The sequence below is a fragment of the Silurus meridionalis genome, chromosome 15, assembly GCF_014805685.1.
Source record: "Silurus meridionalis isolate SWU-2019-XX chromosome 15, ASM1480568v1, whole genome shotgun sequence".
NCBI classification, from domain to species: Eukaryota; Metazoa; Chordata; class Actinopteri; order Siluriformes; family Siluridae; genus Silurus; species Silurus meridionalis.
In genome coordinates this window covers 9,580,162-9,604,093 of record NC_060898.1, presented here as the reverse complement: position 1 = coordinate 9,604,093, position 23,932 = coordinate 9,580,162, and the positions used below count along the sequence as shown (strand labels likewise).

General features: G+C 36.6%; 1 protein-coding gene and 1 long non-coding RNA gene across 5 annotated transcripts in view; both read right to left on the bottom strand.

Moving 5' to 3' along the window:
- Positions 1 to 14,511, bottom strand: part of rapgef6 (Rap guanine nucleotide exchange factor (GEF) 6) — a 147,111-nt gene extending 132,600 nt beyond the window's left edge. For all 4 annotated transcript variants that reach the window (XM_046867185.1, XM_046867190.1, XM_046867187.1 and 1 more), the window contains exons 1-2: positions 13,926 to 14,511; positions 13,140 to 13,200 (exon numbers count right to left, since the gene is read on the bottom strand). Coding sequence is in view for 2 of the 4 variants with exons in the window: in XM_046867187.1 (XP_046723143.1) it covers positions 13,140 to 13,190 (51 nt within the window). In the remaining 2 variants the exon portion in view is untranslated. The remainder of the gene's footprint in view (positions 1 to 13,139; positions 13,201 to 13,925) is intronic.
- Positions 8,603 to 10,095, bottom strand: LOC124397619. Its single transcript, XR_006927942.1, has 3 exons — positions 9,111 to 10,095; positions 8,967 to 9,018; positions 8,603 to 8,753 (listed from the first exon to the last, which is right to left on the bottom strand). It is a non-coding gene; the product is annotated as an uncharacterized LOC124397619 (long non-coding RNA).
- Positions 14,512 to 23,932: the final 9,421 nt, after the last annotated feature.

Below are 23,932 nucleotides of genomic sequence, written 5' to 3'. Positions count from 1 at the left end.
AGGAAAATAAGTATTTGAACACCCTGCTATTTTGCAAGTTCTCCCACTTAGAAATCATGGAGGGGTCTGAAATTGTCATCGTAGGTGCATGTCCACTGTGAGAGATATAATCTAAAAAAAAAAAAAAAATCCAGAAATCGCAATGTATGATTTTTTTTTAACTATTTATTTGTATGATACAGCTGCAAATAAGTATTTGAACACCTGAGAAAGTCAATGTTAATATTTGGTACAGTAGCCTTTGTTTGCAATTACAGAGGTCAAACATTTCCTGTAGTTTTTCAACAGGTTTGCACACACTGCAGGAGGGATTTTAGCCCACTCCTCCACACAGATCTTCTCTAGATCAGTCAGGTTTCTGGCCTGTCGCTGAGAAACACGGAGTTTGAGCTCCCTCCAAAGATTCTCTATTGGGTTTAGGTCTGGAGACTGGCTAGGCCACGCCAGAACCTTGATATGCTTCTTACAGAGCCACTCCTTGGTAATCCTGGCTGTGTGCTTCGGGTCATTGTCATGTTGGAAGACCCAGCCTTGACCCATCTTCAATGCTCTAACTGAGGGAAGGAGGTTGTTCCCCAAAATCTCGCAATACATGGCCCTGGTCATCCTCTAATTAATACAGTGCAGTCGCCCTGTCCCATGTGCAGAAACCCACCCCCCAAAGCATGATGCTACCACCCCCATGCTTCACAGTAGGGATGGTGTTCTTGGGATGGTACTCATCATTCTTCTTCCTCCAAACACGTTTAGTGGAATTATGACCCAAAAGTTCTATTTTGGTCTCATCTGACCACATGACTTTCTCCCATGACTCCTCTGGATCATCCAAATGGTCATTGGCAAACTTAAGACGTGCAAGGACATGTGTTGGTTTAAGCAGGGGAACCTTCCGTGCCATGCATGATTTCAAACCATAATGTCTTAGTGTATTACCAACACTAACTTTGGAAACGGTGGTCCCAGCTCTTTTCAGGTCATTGACCAGCTTCTCCTGTGTAGTTCTGGGTGGATTTCTCACCTTCCTTAGGATCAGTGAGACCCCACAAAGTGAGATCTTGCATGGAGCCCCAGTCCGAGGGAGATTGACAGTCATGTTTGGCTTCTTCCATTTTCTAATGATTGCTCCAACAGTGGACCTTTTTTCACCAAGCTGCTTGGCAATTTCCCGTAGCCCTTTCCAGCCTTGTGGAGGTGTACAATTTTGTCTCTAGTGTCTTTGGACAGCTCTTTGGTCTTGGCCATGTTAGTAGTTGGATTCTTACTGATTGTATGGGGTGGACAGGTGTCTTTATGCAGCTAACAACCTCAAACAGGTGCATCTAATTTAGGATAATAAATGTAGTGGAGGTGGACATTTTAAAGGCAGACTAACAGGTCTTTGAGGGTCAGAATTCTAGCTGATAGACAGGTGTTCAAATACTTATTTGCAGCTGTATCATAAAAATAAATAGTTTAAAAATCATATATTGTGATTTCTGGATTTTTTTTTTTTTTAGATTATGTCTCTCACAGTGGACATGCACCTACGATGACATTTTCAGACCCCTTCATGATTTCTAAGTGGGAGAACTTGCAAAATAGCAGTGTGTTCAAATACTTATTTTCCCTCACTGTATATACACACACACTGGCGATCAAAATTAGAGAACAATTTATAAACAATTGAACAATTCTGAAATAATGTCATCTTCACTGCTCAACAGTTGAAGGAGTTTTTGTCCTGTCTATACCATGCTACTAGAACACCTTTTCCACAAAATAACTAAGGCATTTGATCAAACACACTGATCAAAATTAGAGAACACTTTCAGATACCTCCCAGTTATTGGTGTTAATCTGGCACCTGGTGCTAATTTCCTTGATTATCTGTCAACCCTTATTTAACTGGCAGCCTAACCTCCAGTTTCATTGACTCTGCAAGATGGTGGGCCGTTCTAAAGTGACTGAAAGCCTCCGGCAGCAGGTTGCCCAGATGAAGGCCAAAGGGATGACCCTATCAGCCATAACAAGACAAGTTGGTCGTTTCAAATCTGTGATTCAAAGAATATTGACTCTTTACCAACATCACAAACTCATTCAAGTCCGCCAAGAAGGCTGGTTGTCCACGGAAGACAAATACAAGAGAGGACAGTATACTGCGGAGGGTCTCAATGGGCAATCGTTTCCACACTGCAGCTGGAATTGCTCACCAGTTCAGCGCTGAACAGGGTAAGGATCTGTCTCATCATACAGTGTCTCGACGTTTAAGAGCATTTGAAATGAAAGCCCACTCTGCAGTGACCAAACCTCTCATTAGCAGAAAGAATCAAAAGGCTAGACTAAGCTTTGCTGAGGAGCATGTTGTGTGGACAGAGGAGAACTGGTCCAAAGTTCACTTCAGTAATGAAAGCAAGTTTAATTTATTTGGGTCCGATGGGAAACATTATGTTTGGCGACAAACTGGAGAAAGACTGAACCCAAAGTGTGTAAAGAAGTCAGTGAAAAGTGGAGGAGGAAGTGTCATGGTTTGAGGCATGTTTTCTGCAGCAGGAGTTGGGCCTCTTATACAGCTACATGGCAGAGTGAATGCAAATGTTTATCAGAACATTCTTCAACAAAATATGGTTCCTTCCCTGCGTTCATCACCCAATCAGCCTGCAGTGTTCATGCAGGACAACGCTCCATGTCACACAGCAAAACGGGTAAAGCAGTTCCTTGAAACAGAAAACATTAAAAGAATGACATGGAATGCCCAGAGTCCTGATCTCAACCCAATAGAGAACCTCTGGAAAATCCTTGGTGACAAAGTTATGGCCAAGAAACCCACTACAGTCACCGAACTGTAGAGGAGACTGAAAGAAGAGTGGACCAAAATCACACCAGAGCAGTGTGAGAGACTAGTGCTGTCCTGTGGCCGCAGATGTGCTGAAGTCATTCAGAGCAGAGGCCTGTACACTTCCTACTAATTGCTGACTGTTGTAACCTTCAGAAAATTTTGTTGTAATTATTTTCCATGCTACAGTTATTGTTGTTCTCTAATTTTGATCAGTGTTTTCTGCAAAATAATATTGTTTTTTTTTTAAATGCTTAATTCATTTTGTGGAAAAGGTGTTCTGGTAGCATGGTTTAGACATTATTTCAAAATTGTTCAACACAGTATCTCACAAAATTAAGTACACCACTTACACCCTTCCAGCAATCATTTTCTTATATGTTCTCAAGGGACAATATTTATTTCGGCTTCTCCCATTAGGGGTCGCCACAGCGGCTAATCCGTATTCATGATCCGCATGTTTGATTTGGCACATTTTTACGCTGAATGCCCTTCCTAGCGCAACCCTCCCCATTTAGCCGGGCTTGGGACCAATACTATAGAAATTAAACTTGGATACATTTTAGAGTAGTCAATGCTTACAGTCAAGCATGGTGGTGGTAGCATCATTAACATGGACAGGGGCTGCGGTTCATTAAGGAAAACATGGATTCCAACATGTTCTGTGAAATTCCGAAGCCGAACATGATGCCCTCCCTTCACAAACCAGGCCGAATGGCAGTTTTCTTAGTTTGCTATTGTGCAAACTGTTTGTTTACTAACTTAGCAATCCCCTCGCTCCAAACATAGTGATGGATTTAATTAAAGCGATGCAACCAAACAATAAATCTATAAGCAGCAAATAACAGCAGCAGCAAATTATTACATTTTTGTGGTTTTCAGCGAATGACTATGCATTTGTATACCAGTGCATATTTTTTCCTTTAAAAAAAACTAATTATTTACATAAAATTTACAAAATTTTACATCAAATTACACAAACTGCTTTACCTTTTTTTTTGTTTGTTTGTTTTTAACAGAAACAAACATCCCAGCATGAGGGAATTTGTTCAAAGGAGAAATCTCTCGTGCACTCTTCAACAAGAAGCCACTATAAGTTTTAAAATGTTTTTAAAGATAATATGTGGCTTTTGCATTTTTTTTTAAGTGCACTTTTATACATAAATAACCCGAAATAAGGTCTTCTATACTGTAGTTATAATCAGAAATCAACTCATTAAATAACTTTTTTTTTTTCAATCTGATTAATAGACTAAACTGTAGAAAAAAAAGATCTGATTAATTGATTATGAAATTAATTGTTAGTTGCAGCACTGCTTTAAACTTTAAATTTAAGGAGGCTGTATTGTCTTTTTATTTTATTTTCTGTGTTTGTAAAATATATTGGCGTCACAACCAATTGTTTAACCATGACCTTGTTTAGAGAGGGATAAATGTAAGGTAACACATCGTAGAAATTCCCTCACTCATTAATTACAAGGTGTAAGACCAAGAAATATAGCTGTGATATGTGGAGAAAATTTTATAAAATAGTAAGTGGCTATAATAAACAGCAAAAGCTTTTAAAAATGCCTGTACATGGCATTGAAAATGCCATCAGTGCAACAATTAAGACATTCCAGATCAAATCAAATCTTGATTGTCTTCAGTTTTCTTATATTCTTAAGACTTGGCCAGAATTCTTATGTTAATTTTTCAACAAAAAACAAAAGGTTAAAACAATAACGCAATAAATATCATTGCACAGCCTTCTTTGCTTATATTTACCAAGGGTGTAAAAGTTAGTGGAGGGCACTGTATGAATGCTGTTTATAGTTTCCAGCTCAGTGTTCAACACCATCAGTCCTCAGCTATCTCTGATCACAAAACACTGCAGTGAATATTTAGAAAAGATGAGAAAATCAGGGTCTCATTTCCCTCTGTCTTGAACATTTACACCACATGTTGTATCTACCCCCCCCCCAAACACACACACACACACACACACACACACACACACACACACACACACACACACTTCATCCTCCTGCCATCTAACCAAAGATCTGCTTTTGTTCTATTGTTTTTTTTTTGACTGATAGGCTGCTACACAGTGCAATTTATACAGTTTCTTTGTGTAAGTCTGCCTCACATATTAGTTCTGTGTTGACTCAGATTAAAAAAATCTAAAAGCAAGTTACATGCTGTTGTATGCCTAGTTAAGGAAGCAGGACATTTGTGAGGGTAGCATCTGCACTGTAGTCATTATTGACTCTGGTTAAAAGTGAACAATACACCTCTGTGTGGTATGTGGGATATTTACTTTGCAGTTGCATTTACTCAGGCAGTTACTAGGAGAATAATGCTCATAGAATTAATTCCTATACTATTTAACAGCATACTAATATTTAAAAAGTATACATATACAACTAATGTGAAATCACAAATACAAGTTTAAAAAGTAGACTCAAAATCGGATAAACAAACAACAGCAAAGCAAATCAGCTGCGGCATCACATATTGAAATGGAAAAAAGAAATGCATGTAATACTCGCTTTACGACTGACCTATGCTCTCAGAGTAAAACAGACTAAAACCTTGGTAGTAATAGCTTAGCTCACTTTAAAGCAAGCATAAACAATGTCACCCAACCGGTTGCGAGGAATTCAACAAGACCGAAAGTATTTGCACCGTCATAATACGTCACTTGCCAAACAACAAAACAAAAAAAATAAATAAAACACCACATGTGCAAACGTTATTTAAATGTTAGTCTTGAATTATGTGAATTTCCCAGTTTTCTTCTGTCTCAGATAGACAATGCCCATATTTGTGTATCTTGCTGTGAAAAGCAAAGCATCTCTTATTTCCTTATTTTCAGCTGGCTTGTGCTGATACAAACATGCACGAAGAATAGTATAGAATGTACCTCATGCCAAGGTTCTCTCCCACAAACAAAAACAAACACGTTGCACCATATTCCCACAATAGACAAACACCATTAGCTGTTCTCAATTCCAGTTTAGCCTTGCCTTATGCACAAAACAATGTGGAGTACAGTTTGATACAGATGTAACAAGGTTGAAGTCCAGAATTTTTATGACAGTGTTCAAACACAGAAAAAAAATCATAATGAAAAAATAAACTTTCACGATCATGAATGGACTCATTTATATTATACTTCATCATACATGCTTTAATATTAATCAAATAAAAATCTTATTGAAATTCAATTTAAGAAAATTATGGAACCCTGTTGTAATTGCTAGAAACGTCTTCTTTTGATAAAATTTTTCCACCTTAAAATGAACGGTGTAGTGACATATTCAGACCTGACTTCTTTTGGTAATGGTAGCTAGCAGCAAACAATAACAATCTGTAGTGTTCATTTTGATCATGACATGCCTTGATGATAAAATGTCAAGCAAACACTAATTTTCACTTCATAACTCAAGAAGTTTCTCTTTTTGCTGTACTGTCCATCTTTCTCGTTTCAACATTTTCTCCTGAAATAATTACAGTGAGCTCTGCATTTGCATGAATTACATCTTAAATGACACTGCTTAGCCTAACCCCATGAACCTACCAATACCATGAAACCTGTGCCAGCTTTGCCCCTATAACACCACAAGTGTATTGCAATACATTGATACAATTAGTAAGTATCATAGTACCCAACATTGTTATTCTTTGAAATTATGTGCATATAATGTGCATATTATTTTAAGCATATGCACATAGTCGTTAAAGACACCAGGCAATCGAGCTGCTCATTCTGGAGAAAATGCCATTAGATATAATCCTGTGCAACTTATTGTGTGTTTTCAAAAGCTACTATTAAAATGATCATATTTGGTATGGATTTTGTTTAGAAATATGGTATAGTTCATCAGCGTGCCATACTAGATTTTTTTGTATGTTGACCTAATTAATAAGATCGCATCTGTCAAAAAGATTTCAGCAAGAATTTCAGAGGGTTAACATTAAGCTATCATCATGAAACATGAATGCTAGGTTTGGCTACAGACTCACTGAGGATCCCTGAAAATGTGAATAGTCAAAGCTAAAAAATATTAAAAAACATATTAAAAAGATTTTGCATAATATGCAAAACCTTTTTAATAAGTTCCAGGATTAACCAAACTTTGCAAAATTTACATTAAAGTACATTGTGCTGGGTAAACTGGGTAATTATCAATTTGGCCACCATGTGTCAATCAGTTCTAAGAAGGTAAAGCTGGTTCAGTCAGACAGCTGCTATTTATTACCTGAGATATGGTTTTGAACTAAAAACTTTTCTTAATACAATGAAAAATATTCAGTTCATTCAAAGTCAGCATTTAAGTTCCCAACTAGCATTTATTGTAGGTACAACTGAGAATGAGTAATGGAGCACTTAATTGCTTAAATTATTTAAATATAATTCTCATAGATTAGTACTTTTACTTTTGATATTTAAGGTCATTCCAAAGTATGTATTATTGTACTTCTACTCAAGTAAAACTGCAAATGGAGTACTTTACTAAAATAATATTTAAGCATGGTGTTTGTGCTATTACACAAGTAGAACACAAATTCCAAAAATTGGGATGCTGGGTACAATGTTCATAAAAACAGAAGGTAATGATTTACAAGTCTCTTAACTTATGTTAAATTTTTAAAAGAACATCAAATGTTTAAACTAGGGCTGTAGCCATTCCTACTGTAAAAATTTTTGTAATCAAATTTTCAAGTAAGGAAGTTTTCAAAGGCAAATTAATTTGACCATTATTACTGATGCATCACCTGTTAAACTCTGGCGCGCTCTGGACGGGTAACACAGAAGAAACAAAACGGCAGAACGTTTCCAAACTTTGGAATAATTTCAAACTAAAACATAAATAAATCACAATACAATGTGGTTACTGTTTTTGAAGTAATTTTAAATAGTTTTTTTTAATATTTTTATTTATATATTAGTGCGTTCAAAAAGTCCCACTGCAGTGGGTAGTAGGTAGTGGAGCACTTTTTGAAGCTGGCAATAAATACATGGATTTAGTTTGTGGAAAATTTCTAGCAGCTTTTCCGGAGAGAAGAATAACACGTCACAATTAGGGATGCACCGAATATTCGGCCACCGAAAATTTTCGGCCGAAAATGGCCCAAAAGTGCATTTTCGGTTTTCAGCCGAAAGACTTTCATCAACAAAACACGGCCGAAACAGTTTGTTGTGATGACGCAAACAGAAACCGCGGCCTGCACGTGCTTGACTAAAACAACATGTCTGCGGTGTGGACGTATTTCAGTATATCTGAGAAAGACCCACAGATAGCGATTTGCAAAACACGTAATGCCGAAATTTCAAAATGGGGGTGCGTCAGCAAAGACTTTCTCCTCGTCGGGTTTAATTCATCACCTGAAATCCAAACATCCGATCGCTATACTGAATATGAGAGAAACGCGGCACAGAGAAAAGCAAAACCCCTCCGAGCATGCGCACTCCGTCTGTGGCGGACGTTTTTGAAAAGGCAGGAAGTTTCCCAGTGATAGTGTTGTATTGTTGTATCTTTAAGCAGTTGCACTTGTTCTGAATGCACTTTGTTTTTATGAAAGAACATATTTAATTGTACAACCTTTCAGCAGGCCAGAGGGCCTGTACATTATTATTCAATGTACACATGAGTGCATTTAAGTTAAACATTTAAGTTTGAATTTTAATTTATTTTATCCTGTGCATTATTGCAATGTGCTATAAATAAATATTTTCATAATTTGTAATTGATTTATTCTTTGAAACTTTAATATTAATTTATGCAATGGAAATGCCTTGATTTTAGTAAGGTTAGTACACAGTCATAGCCATAAATGCAATGGTAACAATTATTGGCAAAATTTCTTTTGGTTTTCGGCCTTGCTTTCCTCTTTTTCGGTTTTCGGTTTCAGCCAAGAATTTTCATTTCGGTGCATTCCTAGTCACAATACTCTGCAAGATTTAATAAATAAATATATGAGTAAGAATAATTATGAGTTTCATTAAAGTAATAGTTTATGATAACCTACACTGTGCAGCCAATGTGCATTTAAACGCAACTACATATGTATTTTGATGTAATATGGCAATTAAATGCAGTTTTCATATTCTTGTATGCAATTTCAGCAATAACTTTTTTTTTTTTTTTTAAGAAAAACAAATTACCTGTTCATTTGAAGAGACTTGTCTTATTTTTTCTCTCTTGTTTAGCATGGCTCTTTAATAAAGAAAAAGTACCTCTTATTAGATTATTCAATTAATTGATATAATTGTTAGAATATTTGATTACTAAAATAAATCAAGCCCTACTTGAAACTGAGAAGATTTATCATTTAAAAAGAAGTTGGGAGAACATGTTTGCCACTGTTTGGCATCATCTCAAGACAAAAGACCAGTACGCCAGGAAACCTACTGTATAATGTGTTCAAAAATTAGATCTGTAAACAAGAGTGTACTTGTAAATAAAATGCAAAAAGTTGTGCAAAACAGCAACAGCAGCAATCGAGTAAATGTGCAAAACAGCAGGTAAACAGTTATAATATAGTTATAATAAAATAATAATATACAATTGTTAGTGCTGAAGAAAAGGATGTGTGTAAATTGAAATGTGTGTGTGTGTGAGTTCAGATTTGTAGCAGCTCAGTAACACAGTTGAGTGAGTGTGCATGTGAGTTTCAGTTCTAGTTCAGTTCTGTGTGTTGAGGAGCCTGATGGCTTGAGCGAGAAAAGACTGTTGCACAGTCTGGAGTTCAGGGCTTGAATGCTTTATACGCGCTTTCCTGGTGATAGAGGGTTGAAGAGCGTGTTTAAGAGCTGTGTGGGGTCGTCCACTATGCAAATATCTTTGTGGATGCAGTGCGTGGTGTAAATGTGTAACTACCATGGGAGGTGGTAGCTAAGTGGTTAAGGCATTGGGCTTTGGATCAGAAGATCACAGGTTCAAATCCCACCAAGCTGCCACTGCTGGGCCCTTGAGCAAAGCTAAGACCCTCCCCTGCTCAGTTGTAAGTCGCTCTGGATAAGGGCGTCTGCCAAATGCCGCAAATGTAAATGTAAATGTAAATGTGGGGACAGCCGAAGAAAATCATTGGAATCTCTCTCCCCGTATCCTCTGCGAACATCTTGCAATCAGAGACGGTGCAGTTCCAAAACCCAGGCCTCTCTGTATCTCGTAGAACGTGGTATGGGTAGGGGGAGGGAGATAGGCTTTCCCCAGCGTTCTCAGTAAGTAGAGATGCTGCTAGGCTTTCTTGGTGATGGAGCTGGTGTTGAGTGACCAGGTGAAGTTCTAAGCCAGATTAACACCAAAGAATTTGGTGCTCTTGAAGATCGCCACAGAGGATCTTTCAATGATCAGTGGAGAATGACTGCTCTGTGCTCTCCTAAAGTCAACAAACAAATTTGAGGGGCCCCAGTGTTCAGAGTGGTGGTGCTGGAGATGCTGAGCTTTGGCCCAGAGAGGATAAAGCATTTCTGGGTCATGTTTATGCATGCCTTCTTTTTTGCATGATTGAGATTTAACATGAATTTGTGGATGACATGGCAAAGTGTGTTTACAGTCAATGATTTCTGAAACTTCATTCTCTTTTACTATATATGTTTATATTTCTCTGCTAATAATAAAGTCACTAAGGATCACTCATGTTAAGTTTATCTTTTACTTAACCAAAAGTTATTTGTCTAATTGTAACCAATGACAAAACATTAGCCCTGTGTGGCAAATTATTCAGCTGCACATTTTACTTTGTCTTTTGAACTGTTCTCTCCAGCCATGATAAGAACTCGAAATTTTTTCTTAGAAACTAATGTTTATACCATAACTTATGTGTTCTACCATACATTGTACGATTTAAAAAAAAAAAAAAAAAAAAAACCTTTATGTATGTTTGGATAATAATAAAAAAAAAAAAAAAACAGATTTGTAGATTAAATTGCATTGTACTCATTCTGAACCAGGGACAAATTAGTCATTAATATACCTGGCGAATGCTGAGGAAAATCTAGACCTCTAGAGATAGACGTGACATGAGGTTCAGAGGAATATCTTAAAACTCATTCTTTATACACTAAATAACTTCACTTGGATACTACAAATCTCATCAAATCAATGTTGTAATACAAAGCTATATAATCAAAAAGGTCTAATGAAATAAAAAATGCCTTATGTTCATATGAAAATTCTTAAAAAAATCAATACTGTTTGAATTTATATTATATAATTGTAGATGACACATTGTAATGTAGATGACAGGAGAGGCTGGGATCTATTTCTGAACCTGATTCCTCTCAAGGTGCATTTCTCATGTTTACCGCTTGAATAAAAAATATATTAGATTAAAGGTTGGGAAGATATAAAAGTATATTTTCTCAAATATGCACAGTCATTTATAAACCCACCCTATTGGAATTTTCAATATGGATTATTTTTTTCAAGTAGGTTTAAGATAATGTGCTGTATGAAAGCATACTCACATAATATATTGTATCTATCAATATTAGGGCATATATAAATTACTATAAGAGCATATGTAAGTGCACAAATGCACTTTACTCCCACCCAATTTAATCATATTTACAAGCCAATATGTGTAATTTAATCATTTAATTTGTGTGAGATCAAGTAAAAACAAAACTGCATTTCATGCCCCGAAGAACTGCAACTAAGCTGTTAAAGAACTAAATGCAAAAAATATTACTTTAGGTAAGTCAGGGTATCTATTTTAATTTAATAAAAGATAATCTTAAATTATTAGAAACCTATTTCAGCTTTAATTTACTATATAAGAACATATAAGACTGAATTTAAAAGAAAATTATTATTTAAGAAGTCTGTTTATGTTTTTTTCCGAAGTGTTACATGATGTGTTATTATATCGCCACATGACCTAGCTGACCCAGGAATCTTAAAGAATAGTGATCGGTATGGGGTAGTATACTGTAATTATATAATAATTTAACAAATTACAGTACATAATTTATTAAAACAAAGCAATTTACACCATCATAATGTATAAAATATTTAGTGTATTTGTTTGTGGCAGCAGGTGCGTGCACGAGCGGCATTTCATGAGTGGAGGGTGGAGCATGCTGGGTGCTCTGTTTCAGTGTCTTTGGACTCACAGACACTACAACATACAGGAAAAAGGTTAAAATTTACTTCCAGGAATTAACACATTTTCGTCAAGAGCTCCTAAGCAGGTCAACAAGGAAGGAACTGGTAAATGAGTTGAGGTATATCAAGTACCATTTTGTTATTTCGCTATTGCACAAGATGTGGGGCAAAAAGGAAAGTCAAGGCTATTCCAAGATCAGAAATAAATAAAAGAAACAGACTGTAGTCTTCATATGATCTACAACATTTTAGATATTGGTTCAGAGATTTGTCTATATTTTCTCATTCTGGTTCATATACCTTCTCTACACCCAGTACCTGCAAGGAACAATCAATATATTGGTTACTGCTCTATGGGAACAGTCTACAAGAAAAAAAACACAGCCATAGGGCTACATTTCAACCCATTACACTGAATTAAGTGGGTTTAACTATTTTAATTAATAAGCTGTACTACTCCCATCTCTGCAGTTCCCAAATCATTTGACACTCGTCTATGGTAGTCAAATAGTATTCAGATCGATCTTGTTTTCAAATGCTGCCGTGATTGGGTCCTTAAATGAGACCCTTAAACTTCTGCTTAATTTTCACAGTGCCTGTTCAGATTTGTTTTGGAATTGGACACTGATAGGGTTGAGACTGTTCAAGAAGTACAAAAAAAAAAGTACTGTACAACCAAAATGTGGTGTACTGCATTATTAAGCTACTCTGTACACATTTCAATTGGATTACATTGGCTACAGTTAAGTCTTCCACAGACATTTTACACATTAATATTCAGCTATTGCCAGCTATTGCAATATTCTAAACTATTTGTAAACATTTAGTTTCACCCACAGAAATTTAATCAATAAGTATATGTTAAATGTTCTTTCATAAACAAGTGCTAAAATCTTTGTCCCATCTTCGAAGAGGTAGTGTCAAATGACAGTGAATATTCTCTCTCATTTTGAGATATATATATATATATATATATATATATATATATATATATATATATATATCTCTCTTGGTCTAATCTGGTGGCTTGTATTTCACTCAGACATTTCCTCTTCTTCTTCTTTCAGCTGCTCCCATTAGGGGTCGCCACAGCAGATCATCTGTCTCCACACCCCTCAGTCCTCTACATCTGCCCTATTTCAACCCAACTACCTGCATGTCTTCCCTCACCTCACCACATTTTCTACACATCTCAGTACTTATTTGCAAATGAAAGTCTGGCCTACCTGACCAAAGTTGCATGTCGACAATGACCCAAAACATACAGCCAATGTCATTAGGAACAATCTGCAGTGAATAGAAGAACAAGGAGTCATGTAAGTGATGGTTAGACACAAACCACAGAGTGCTGGTCTCAACATCATCAAGTCTGGGAACACAAAGACCAAACAGCATCAATTCTTCGTGTGTGTGTGTGTGTGTGTGTGTGTGTGTGTGTGTGAGAGAGAGAGAGAGAGAGAGAGAGAGAGAGAGAGAGAATAATTGATGTTTTTAAATCTCCTTTTTATTAACGACTGTGAAATAATAAAGGAGGTGTCAAAAACACAAAGCGAAACTAAATTACTTAAGAAGAATTGATTCTGTGAATAAACTTCCAGACATGACGTGTTACTTTGAGTTCACCAGTAAACTATGTGGCATAAGTTGTTCTTGCCATTCAGGTTATCCTTTAGAAACTCCCCCCAACAAACACACAACGCCACACCTGAGGTTTCAAAATCTATTGGAATTAATAAATATTGTAATATTTATTTTTATAAATATCTCGTTTCTCCTAAATATATAGCAATATAGGCAGGTAATGGACCTAAACAATGAAACAAATAGACAAAAATGTGTGCGCATACCATACTTGTCAAATTGAGTTGATGACAATCAGAACTAAAAGGAAATTATGTAATTTAATACTGCCATTATATGGTTATATGAGTGTCTAACATTTCTATACGTTCAACATCGAAAATTAGTTACTTGATAGCAGTCGATTTAGAGTTTGAAAGACAAGCACGTACCTCTGTTTGGCGTTGTGATGTACTCGGTATTTTAAACGCACGCTGTAATAAAACAATCCATTGGAAATTGTTATTCAGAAGACATAATGATCGCCAGGATTTAAAACGAAACTAAATACTCGGCTATTGACGCCTTAAAAACCGGAAACGGTTGATTTCAGAAACGCGGTTTTATCCCAGAGTATTACTGAAAGCTTAAACAAGAGAGTGCTGAACTCTTGGGTTTTGACTCTCAGTTCTCACTTCCGTTTAAAATAAACGGCGGGCTTGTCCGTGTTTAAAACAGATTGGTTCCTCCGAGTCTCGAGCTTTCAAAGCAGTAGTTCTTCAAAACAACGTTCCTGTCCATCGATAATAGTTGCCGTCGTCAAATATTGCTGGGGGATTATCACGTCAAACTGACACTGTTCGAGAGTAAATACTGTAGAACGTAAAGCTGTTTAAATGTTTACACATCTAGTAGTGTATCTTGGTCTATCAAGACAAAACAAATCAGATTAAACGACAGTGGTTCAGAGCCTTTCCCAACGCCGAGGAATCCGAGAGTTGCGACACGAGTTGACTTCTGCATGCGGAAGTGACGTGACATCGTGCCAAACACTGATTAGTTCAAGCTAACGTGGCTCCTGTATTGTAATTGGTGGATGGAGCACAAGAATGGTGGAAATGCTATTGTTTTTGGATCAGGTAAAACAAGTAGACGCAGAAGGGTTTCAGGGGTTTTCAGGTGTTTTCCCTTTGTGGAGTTCTTTACCCAACTATGTTTTAGTAGTATTCATGTGTTGGGTTTAATTTCATATTTCATCTTATTTGAACAAAAAATATATAAATAATTAAAACAGATTGTCAGTGTTCCATTGTGTGGCACAAACGGGTTTATATTCTCAAATGAAGTGTTAAGCCAAGTCTCAAGTTAAAACAAGTCTCATATTAAGCCTCAAATTAAGAATTTACCAGATAAACACTTAATAAATTTGTTATTCACCATATAATGGAAAAAAGAAGAGAAGAAAAGTAAATTTCACATATTTATCTTTAAACTTTGAACAACACAGTTTTACAAATTTTGCTATAAACAACACAACAACTCATAAGGCTTGTCTTAGTCTATTTTTAGGCTTTGTCCTAACAATTCAAATAGTCTATTCTTCCCTCTTTCCCTTCTTGTTAGAAGGGTGGAGAACTGAACGAACCATAGCCATTTGTCAGCTGAGCCAACAACAGTGAGTCAGCAGATCTACGTTCACTGAGTACACCAATTGCCAGCTGATGATAAGACTTTAAAATTGTGTTAAATAATTTGCACCTCAAATGATTATACATTTTATATATTATCCTATGTTCAAATGCTGCAGTAATTACATTTTAAAAGTCATTAAAGTTCTTTCTTGGACCACTTTTGATAGATACTGCAGACCAGGAACATCCCACAAAAGCTGCATTTTCGAAAATGCTCTGACCCAGTTGTCTAGCATCACAATTTTACCCTGGTCAAACTCACTTAAATCTTTATGTTTGCCCATATTTCCTGCATTTAACACTTCACCTTTGATGACAAAATGTTCACTTTCTGCTAATATATCCTACCCACTAACAGGTGCCATGATGAAAAGATAATCAGTGTTATTCACTTCACCAGTCATGTTATAAGGTCATAATTATGCCTGGTCGGTGTATGTATATAATATTCTTATCACTGCAGTCAAGCAAGGTCATTATTGATACATTTTTTATTGCTCTTTTATTTTTCACATTGTTAATTAATGGCATTACTAAAAAATAGTAATGCCATTGCAGAATTTAAAAGACTCCCGCATAAGTAGCAGGTTAACAAAGTCATACAAGTTCATCCGGCCAGTATGACTTTGTTAACCTGCTACTTATGCGGGAGTCTTTTAAATTCTGCAATTGTAACAAAAACTATTTATCCCTTTTCCCAACAATATTTCCATATTCAAAGTGCAGTAAACCAAGCAAATTATGTGATTGCAAGATGATCAAGTCAAGGTAAAGTTTAGTCCATCTTCTTATGTGTAAATTTACACACACTCACGCCCATGAGGTGAATCTGTATGTTTGACATGTACGATTTCGAGGTTTTCATTAATACCAAATGTCAAGCATAGTCAATGGTATGAATGATTTACACATAAATTTGTTTTTAATAAATTTGGTAAAAAGCTTGTAACAGAGATTCAAAGGTGGAGCTAAAACGTCTCTTAAGCCCACTAGAGGTTGGTAGCACAATCATTTTTAACCCCAAGCATGTTCATATTAGTAAATGGGACTGTTGGCAAACTTCAATTCTAAATTTTTAGAAAAAAAAAATTTAATTTTCACCAATAGTTTTCTTAAAAGACATTTTGCATTTTGAGTTTTTTGCAGACATTTTACCCTGCAAAAACTGATCCCCCACGCCTACTTAGATCAAAAGTTTCTAGCTATTTGTCGGTACCTCAAATAATGAAGACTACAGCAGGGTGGCAGATCTGTAATAGAACAGCCTTAGTCTCTATAAGAAATTAGTCTGTTTCTTTAACCAATCAGATTTTAAATTCGCCTCACAGGGCCAGCTAGCTGGCGAAGAACAGCGTCAGCATTTTTCCATCTTCTGATAGGTTGCTCAGAAGGAAACTGTTACAGCCAAGTTTGACAAAACACATCTGTAGCGCGCTGCACACATTTATACATCTGAGTTAGACTTTTTATATCTACGGAGGAAGAGAAATTGATTTGGTCTCGGACATACTTAAAAATACATTTCCAAGGGAAGCTAGACTAGTGCCTACGAGCCTACCTCTGGCTACAGCCTCTGAGGAGCATTGCAAATTATGAGTACGCATCTTTGGTGAGTAAGTTGTATTTTATTTAAATTTCTATGTTTTTGTCATGTTATTAGACAAATATTGAGGGTATTCACCCTCTATATGCGAAATGCCTCTCTCTCTGTAATCTCTCTCTATATTGCATTTTTATTAATGGTTTCTATAATTGCAACGAGATAGTGGTGGTAATAAGAGGTGGATTAAGTTGGGCGAGTCCCCACTAAAGGCCCAGGTACCAAATGCACTTCCCGCTACTCTTTTATCAGTATATTTCTCATAGGTAAAGGAGCAGATCTGGAGGGATCATGGATATAGAGTGTTTGGTGAACTGGGATATTTGTATGCTGTCGTCCCCTCACTCTCTCACATTCACTCAGGTTTGTTGACGGTGGTGTGGTGGGTCGTCTCTTATCCCAGGGAGATCCCTCATGTCTGTGTTACCTTCTGGCTCTCCCTTTTAGTTATGCTGCCGTAGCGAGTCTTGCCACAGTCCCAAACTGCACAGTGTCCTTAAGTTTCATACAACAATAAGGACACATAATAATCCATATTTTTCTCTTCTCTTCTCTTCTCTTCTCTTCTCTTTCTCTTTCTCTCTCTCTCTCTGTCGAGTTAAACATGCTCCTGAGGTTCCAGTGACCACTTTGCCCACTTTGTCCTGGCCTGGATGGTGTTCTCTTCGATTGGAAGCCACTCTGTGCAGCTGGGGATGGTTTCTCATTAACATTCTGGGGATCCATTAAATTACAGAGTAGAACAGGAGCTTTGAGGATGAATTTGGACTGTATTTAATGTCAACAGTCTGCTACACTGACTCAGGACTACAGTTTGCTTCTGATCACCATCACTGCACACCTCAGCATAGTTTATCTGTAATAAATGGACATTGGTGCAACCCAGATGAGGATGGGTTCCCTCTTGAGTCTGGGTCCTCTCAAGGTTTCTTTCTTATGCTATCTCGGGGAGTTTTTCCTTGTCACATTCACCACCGGCTTGCTCATCAGGGACAAACTTACACTTATAAAGAACATCTAATTAATTTTCATCACCACATTATCTGTGTAAAGCTGCTTTGAACTATGTTTATTGTTAAAAGCACTTTACAAATTAAAAATGAATTGAATTGAAAAACTAATTCTAGGGAGAGGACTGGGTCAGTGCATTTAAAAAAATATATATATATTGGGGTTGCTTGGCTGCAGTGGTAAGAATCTTATACATACACCGACCAGGCATAACATTATGACCTTATAACATTATGAACAGTGAAGGACATAACACTGATTATCTCTTTTTCATGATACCTGTTAGTGGGTGAGATATACTAGGCAGCAAGTGAACAATTTGTCCTCAAATATGATGTGTTAAAAGCAGGAATATGAGCAAGCGTAAGGATTTGAGCAAATTTGACAAGGGCCAAATTGTGATGGCTAGATGACTGGGTCAGAGCATCTTCAAAAATGCAGCCCTTGTGTGGTGTTCCTGGTCAGCACTGGTCAGTATCTATCAAAAGTTGTCAAAAGGAAGGAACACTGGTGAACCTAAAATTTATTAAATTCATTATTTTCCTCAAAATTCTACAAACAATACACCACAATGGCAATGTGAAAGAAGTCTGTTTAAAATCTTTAAAAAAGAAGGAAAAAAATTACATTTACATAAGTATTCACTGCCTTTGCTAAATACTTTGTTGAAGGACATCAAGAACCTTACAGCCTCAAGTCTTTTTAAGTATGATGCAACATGATGTTTCTCCCATTATTCTTTTCTGAACCTCTCAAGCCCTATCAGGTTGAATGGGAAATGGCAGTGTACAGCCATTTTCAGATCTCTCCAGAGATGTTCAATCAGGTTCAAGTCTGGGCTCTGGCTGGGCCATTCAAGGAGTTGTCCCATAGCCACTACTTTGTTATCTTGGCTGTGTGCTTATGGTTGTTGTCCTGTTGGAAAGTGAACCGTCACCCCAGTCTGAGGTTCAGAGTGATCTAGAGCAGTTTTTCATTAAGGATGTCTCTGTGCATTGTTGCATTCAACTTTCCCTCAAACCTGACTAGTCTCTTAGTTTCTGTCACTGAAAAACCTTCCCACAGCATGATGCTGTCACCACCATGCTTCACTGTAGGGAACCAGGCAGCGCTCATCAACTTGCCAATACCAATTGGTAAAAATGAATAAGCTGTTCTGAAATAATTTGTCCCTGAAATAATAGCTCTTATATGTTGTTTATACACTTTAATATATTTATATACTTGATTTAATATCTGATACTTTTCTTTATTTCCTACATTGTGTTGGGAGCACTAAAAAAAACAAAATGTGAGGATATTGAATCGTATAGCTGGGAGTCGAGGAAGGAAAATTTACAGGAAAATTTACATACTTAAAAGTATAACTCTGGAAAACTTGAATTTGTCAGGTCTACCACTCTAATTTAAATTATGGGGCAATAGATACAGCAATTATCATTTACAAGAGAATCCTGTGTAGTGCATCTGTAATAATTTCAGGTTTTCCAAGGCAACATTATCATAGCAGGTCATGTTTTCATTACCCCAGTAATTTTGGTTAGTGTTTATGCCCCTTACTTGGTATTATGTTAATTTTATTAAAACTATATTTTTCTTGTTACCAGATTTAATGACTCAAACTGTCAGTGTGGATCCATAGAGATTTTTATTTTCTTATAAAATATTAATTCTCTTGTTTTGTACTTGTTCATCAGACTAACTCAATAATAATTTCTTCTCACCTCCAGAGTGTTTTTTGCCCAACAATTAAAAAATAATTCAACAGCTTTGCTCATTCTGTAGATCAGGAAATCATCTCAAGAAATGAAAGTAGATCCCCATGAAATGAACTATATTTTTCAAAAATAATATCGCTGTACACCTCAGAAAACCCACATAACCATTTTATTATGTCAACATTCAACAATCATTCAACAATCAAAATTTCTATCAAACCATACAGAGGCCCACCTCTGTTGCATTCCTCCTGAAGCCATTTAAGTATATCCTTGACTGTAGCTATACTGTATACTGTAGACCTATTTCCTTATTAATTGTGGATGTCAAAATATTATCTAAAGTACTAGCCTCAAAAAAAGAACACATTCTACCAGATATAATTTTACATGACCAGACAAGCTTCATCAAGAGGCATCACTCCATCATGGGTTTGCTTGCTTCATTTTCACCCCAACGTGGCCATAGCCACATGGTTTGCTTACATATTTAGCTTTGTTAAGGGTTTTTTTCTCAACAATTCTCAATTGTAATTGCAATTTGACTTTCCTAAGAAAACCATATATGCCATCTTTTCTGGTTGCCAAACTAGACTACTTTCAAGCAATGGCAAGACCTGGGCCTAGTTTAATGTACTGACTTATTATATTACATGGATAATATTTTCACTAATGACATTTGCAAGTATAATACCAATTTTTGTTTGTTGCTTGTTATCTTCGAGTTACAATTCACAGTTGAACTATGTTGGGTCCCCTTGCAACTTTAAAAATTAATTTCCAAAATATATACTATATAATATATTTAAAGAGATATCACTAGAACAGATCAAAGTGGAATAGTTAGGAGAGCTGGGCACTGACATATCCAAGGATACCTGGAATAAAAGCTATTGAAAGAGTTAATGGACTCCATCTTGTGCACAGCTCAATCTGATTCAGCTGAAAATTTTGTACCATTTTCAGTATAGTAAAACAAACTTGGCTTAACTGTATCCAAACGTAAATGAAACGTGTTATCATTGCAGTTCTTTTAAACCAGACTGAAACAAGATTGTTTTCATTTTTTTAAGTTTTAAACTCAGCTTTAAACTGAATTCTTCAACCTACTAAAATAATGTCTTTGTTGGTGTCAGAGAAGTTGTTAAAAAAGAACATGCTTTGGTTTATGCACTAATAATAGCTGGAATGAAAAAAAGTCACATTATCCACCTACATCACTATCATCTAAAAATATACAAATATGAAAAAATAAACAAACATATCTTTAGGGGAAATCCCATACAATAAGTAAAACTGTGATGACTTAATTAATAATGCAAACCTTATATAAATAATATATGAATAAAACATACAATATATATATATATATATATATATATATATATATATATATATATATATATATATATATATATATATATTTAAATAAGTAAATAAAAAATAAACAGAAATACTTGCCGTGGATTTGATTATTTACCAAATATTAAAATTCAAAATATGTATTTGTTTACATTGGTTTGTTGCCGGTCAGTAAATAGCACAATTTTAATAAATGTATTCTTCCCTGTCTGAAACAACACATCTGGTTCATCTGTTTTTTTCAGCCAGTCAACACAAATATCTCTTGTAAAATGTTTTAATGCTACATTTTTTACTTATTAAACTTTTCTTACAGTAAACTTGAATATGATGTAGTTTCCTTACTCTGATGTGCTGTGGGACCACAAAGGCTCATTCGGTGAGAAAATTGTTTGTAACAAGTAACAGGTTAACAGTTTGACCAGTTATGCAGCCCAGTCTTATGGCATTTCGTGATATAGTCACAAAATATAATCTGTTAATTCGTGTTCATAGACACGACTTTCTATGTAATGTATATTAATACGAAGTATTTTTGTTGCCTCCACCAAAGTTTTCTTTCTGTCACTGGATTCCACAGATGCTGTATTGTTTGTTTTTTTTTCTTGTTTGTGATTAATTTTTTTATCTTGACGCACTATGCATTACTCAACATTCAAGCAGGAGATTTTGTGCTTGTTTTTATTGCTTTATATTCGGTAAGCAACTAGCTATTATAAACCATTGTAAGTGTTTTTTTTTTCAGTCAAAATACAGTAAATATATTCTCCCAGTTAATTAAGGAGACTGCATTAATTAGAGACACACACATTTATTACAGTAACCCTAACTGTATATTTTCTGCCTTATTCTCTAATTAAATTGAGGAAAAAATATTAAATTTTTTGGAATTTCTGTCAGCATTACCCATGATCCTCTGCCTCCGTTGCTATGGAGACGGAACTAGGCGGAGACATGAACATGAAAACAATAGATTAAAGTTTGTGACTATATCACAAAATGCTAAGACTGTAAGACTGTGGATTATGAGCATGTGGCCATCAAGAGCACACTCTGGGTATCATCTAAACTAATAAGGTAAGAAAAGCATTTGACATCCCCAAAGAGAACGTCACCAAGCTGTTTAAGTCTTCTTGTGATGACCAGTGATACAGCCACACATTGTTGCGCTGTAATGTGCTTCTTTAGGGAATGGTTAATAATTTCATTAAGCATACATATGTATACATTTGGGTTAATACTGTTTTCTAAGTCTACTGGGCAGAGAGCTTGCAGTTTCCAGAACTTCCGATATGGCTCTGTACAATTATAGTAACAATTTCCGTGTAGGATCAATAAAGTATTACAAGTAAAGTAATACTCAGGCCACTCTCCAACTTTTTCCAAATACAGTATAAGTACTCCATTTGAAAGACTATGGGTGAATGTTGTTACCCCTGTGAAAAGGAGTCACTCGGGTAATTTATTTTCGCTTCAAACATGTAGTGCTGAAACACTATTGTAGTTGTATGGATTTCTACTATTATTTTTATTATTATTCCCCCCTAAAACTGATCGTGCAGTCCAACCCGTAAGGCCTAGAGACTTAAAACTTAGAAGAGCTCAATTGGGAGAGGTTGACAAATTATCAACCCAATTGGCTAAATGGGAGCGCTCCAGTCCCTTAAAAAATGTGGACATTTTTGGCTGTAGTTTGTACACTGTCATAGATTTAAATGTTTTCTATTTTTGGAACCCTTGGATCAAAATGAGTCCGCTCTGATGGACTTGCTCAACAAAGTTCGGTTTTCCTGCAAAAAAAAGAGAAATGTTTCCTAAAGAGTGAATATCAATAATCATCAAAAAAAAAAACAACTTTCAAAAACGTTTGAAGTAGACGGGGCCACTTCTACTAACATGGCTATAACTCGCGAACGGAATCTGATATCACCAAACACGGTAAACGTGTACGAGCTCAATCTTTGGTCAAAAAAATTGTGGAGCTTGACCACTTGGTGCCACTATAAGAGGGAAAAAAAATGCTAAAAAAACCCCCAAACATCTAAAAAACATGGCCAAGGACCACTGCTATCAATGTAATTGGTCATTAATTACTTTAAAAACATACTTCTGTAAACTATTCCTAGTTTTCGTTCAATCGTGATAAACCACTGCTACACAATTCTCTATAGACAATTCTCTATATATCTATCTATATCTATAGGAATTCTGTCTCCTGCCTCAATGACTATCGTCCTGTCGCGCTCACACCCATCGTGATGAAGTGCTTCGAGAGGCTCGTCATGAGGCACATTAAGACCCAGCTTCCACCCTCCCTAGACCCCATGCAGTTTGCGTATCGTCTGAACCGTTCCACGGACGATGCCATCTCCACAACCATCCATCTGGCCCTCACCCAGCTGGACAACAAGGACTCATATGTACGAATGCTGTTTATTGACTTCAGCTCAGCATTCAACACAATCATTCCTCAGGACCTGATCGAGAAGTTGAGCCTACTGGACCTGAACACCTCCCTCTGTAACTGGATCCTGGACTTCCTGACTGGGAGACCTCAGTCAGTCCGGATCGGGAACAGCATCTCCAGCACCACCACACTAAGCACTGGGGCCCCTCAGGGCTGTGTGCTCAGCCCACTGCTGTTCACTCTGCTGACTCACGACTGTGTAGCAATGCACAGCTCCAACCACATCGTCAAGTTTGCCGATGACATGACCGTGGTGGGTCTAATCAGCAAGAACGACGAGTCAGCATACAGAGAGAAGGTGCAACGGTTAACAGCCTGGTGTAAAGCAAAAAACCTGTCTCTGAACATTGACAAAACCAAAGAGATGGTTGTGGACTTCAGGAGAGCACAGAGCGAGCAATCTCCACTGATTATTGATGGATCCTCAGTGGAGATCGTCAAGAGCACTAAATTCCTTGGTGTTCATCTGGCAGACAACCTCACCTGGTCACTCAACACCACCTCCATCACGAAGAAAGCCCATTAGCGTCTCTACTCCCTGAGAAGGCTGAGGAAAGCCCATCTCCCTCCCCCCATCCTGACCACATTCTACAGAGGGACCATTGAGAGC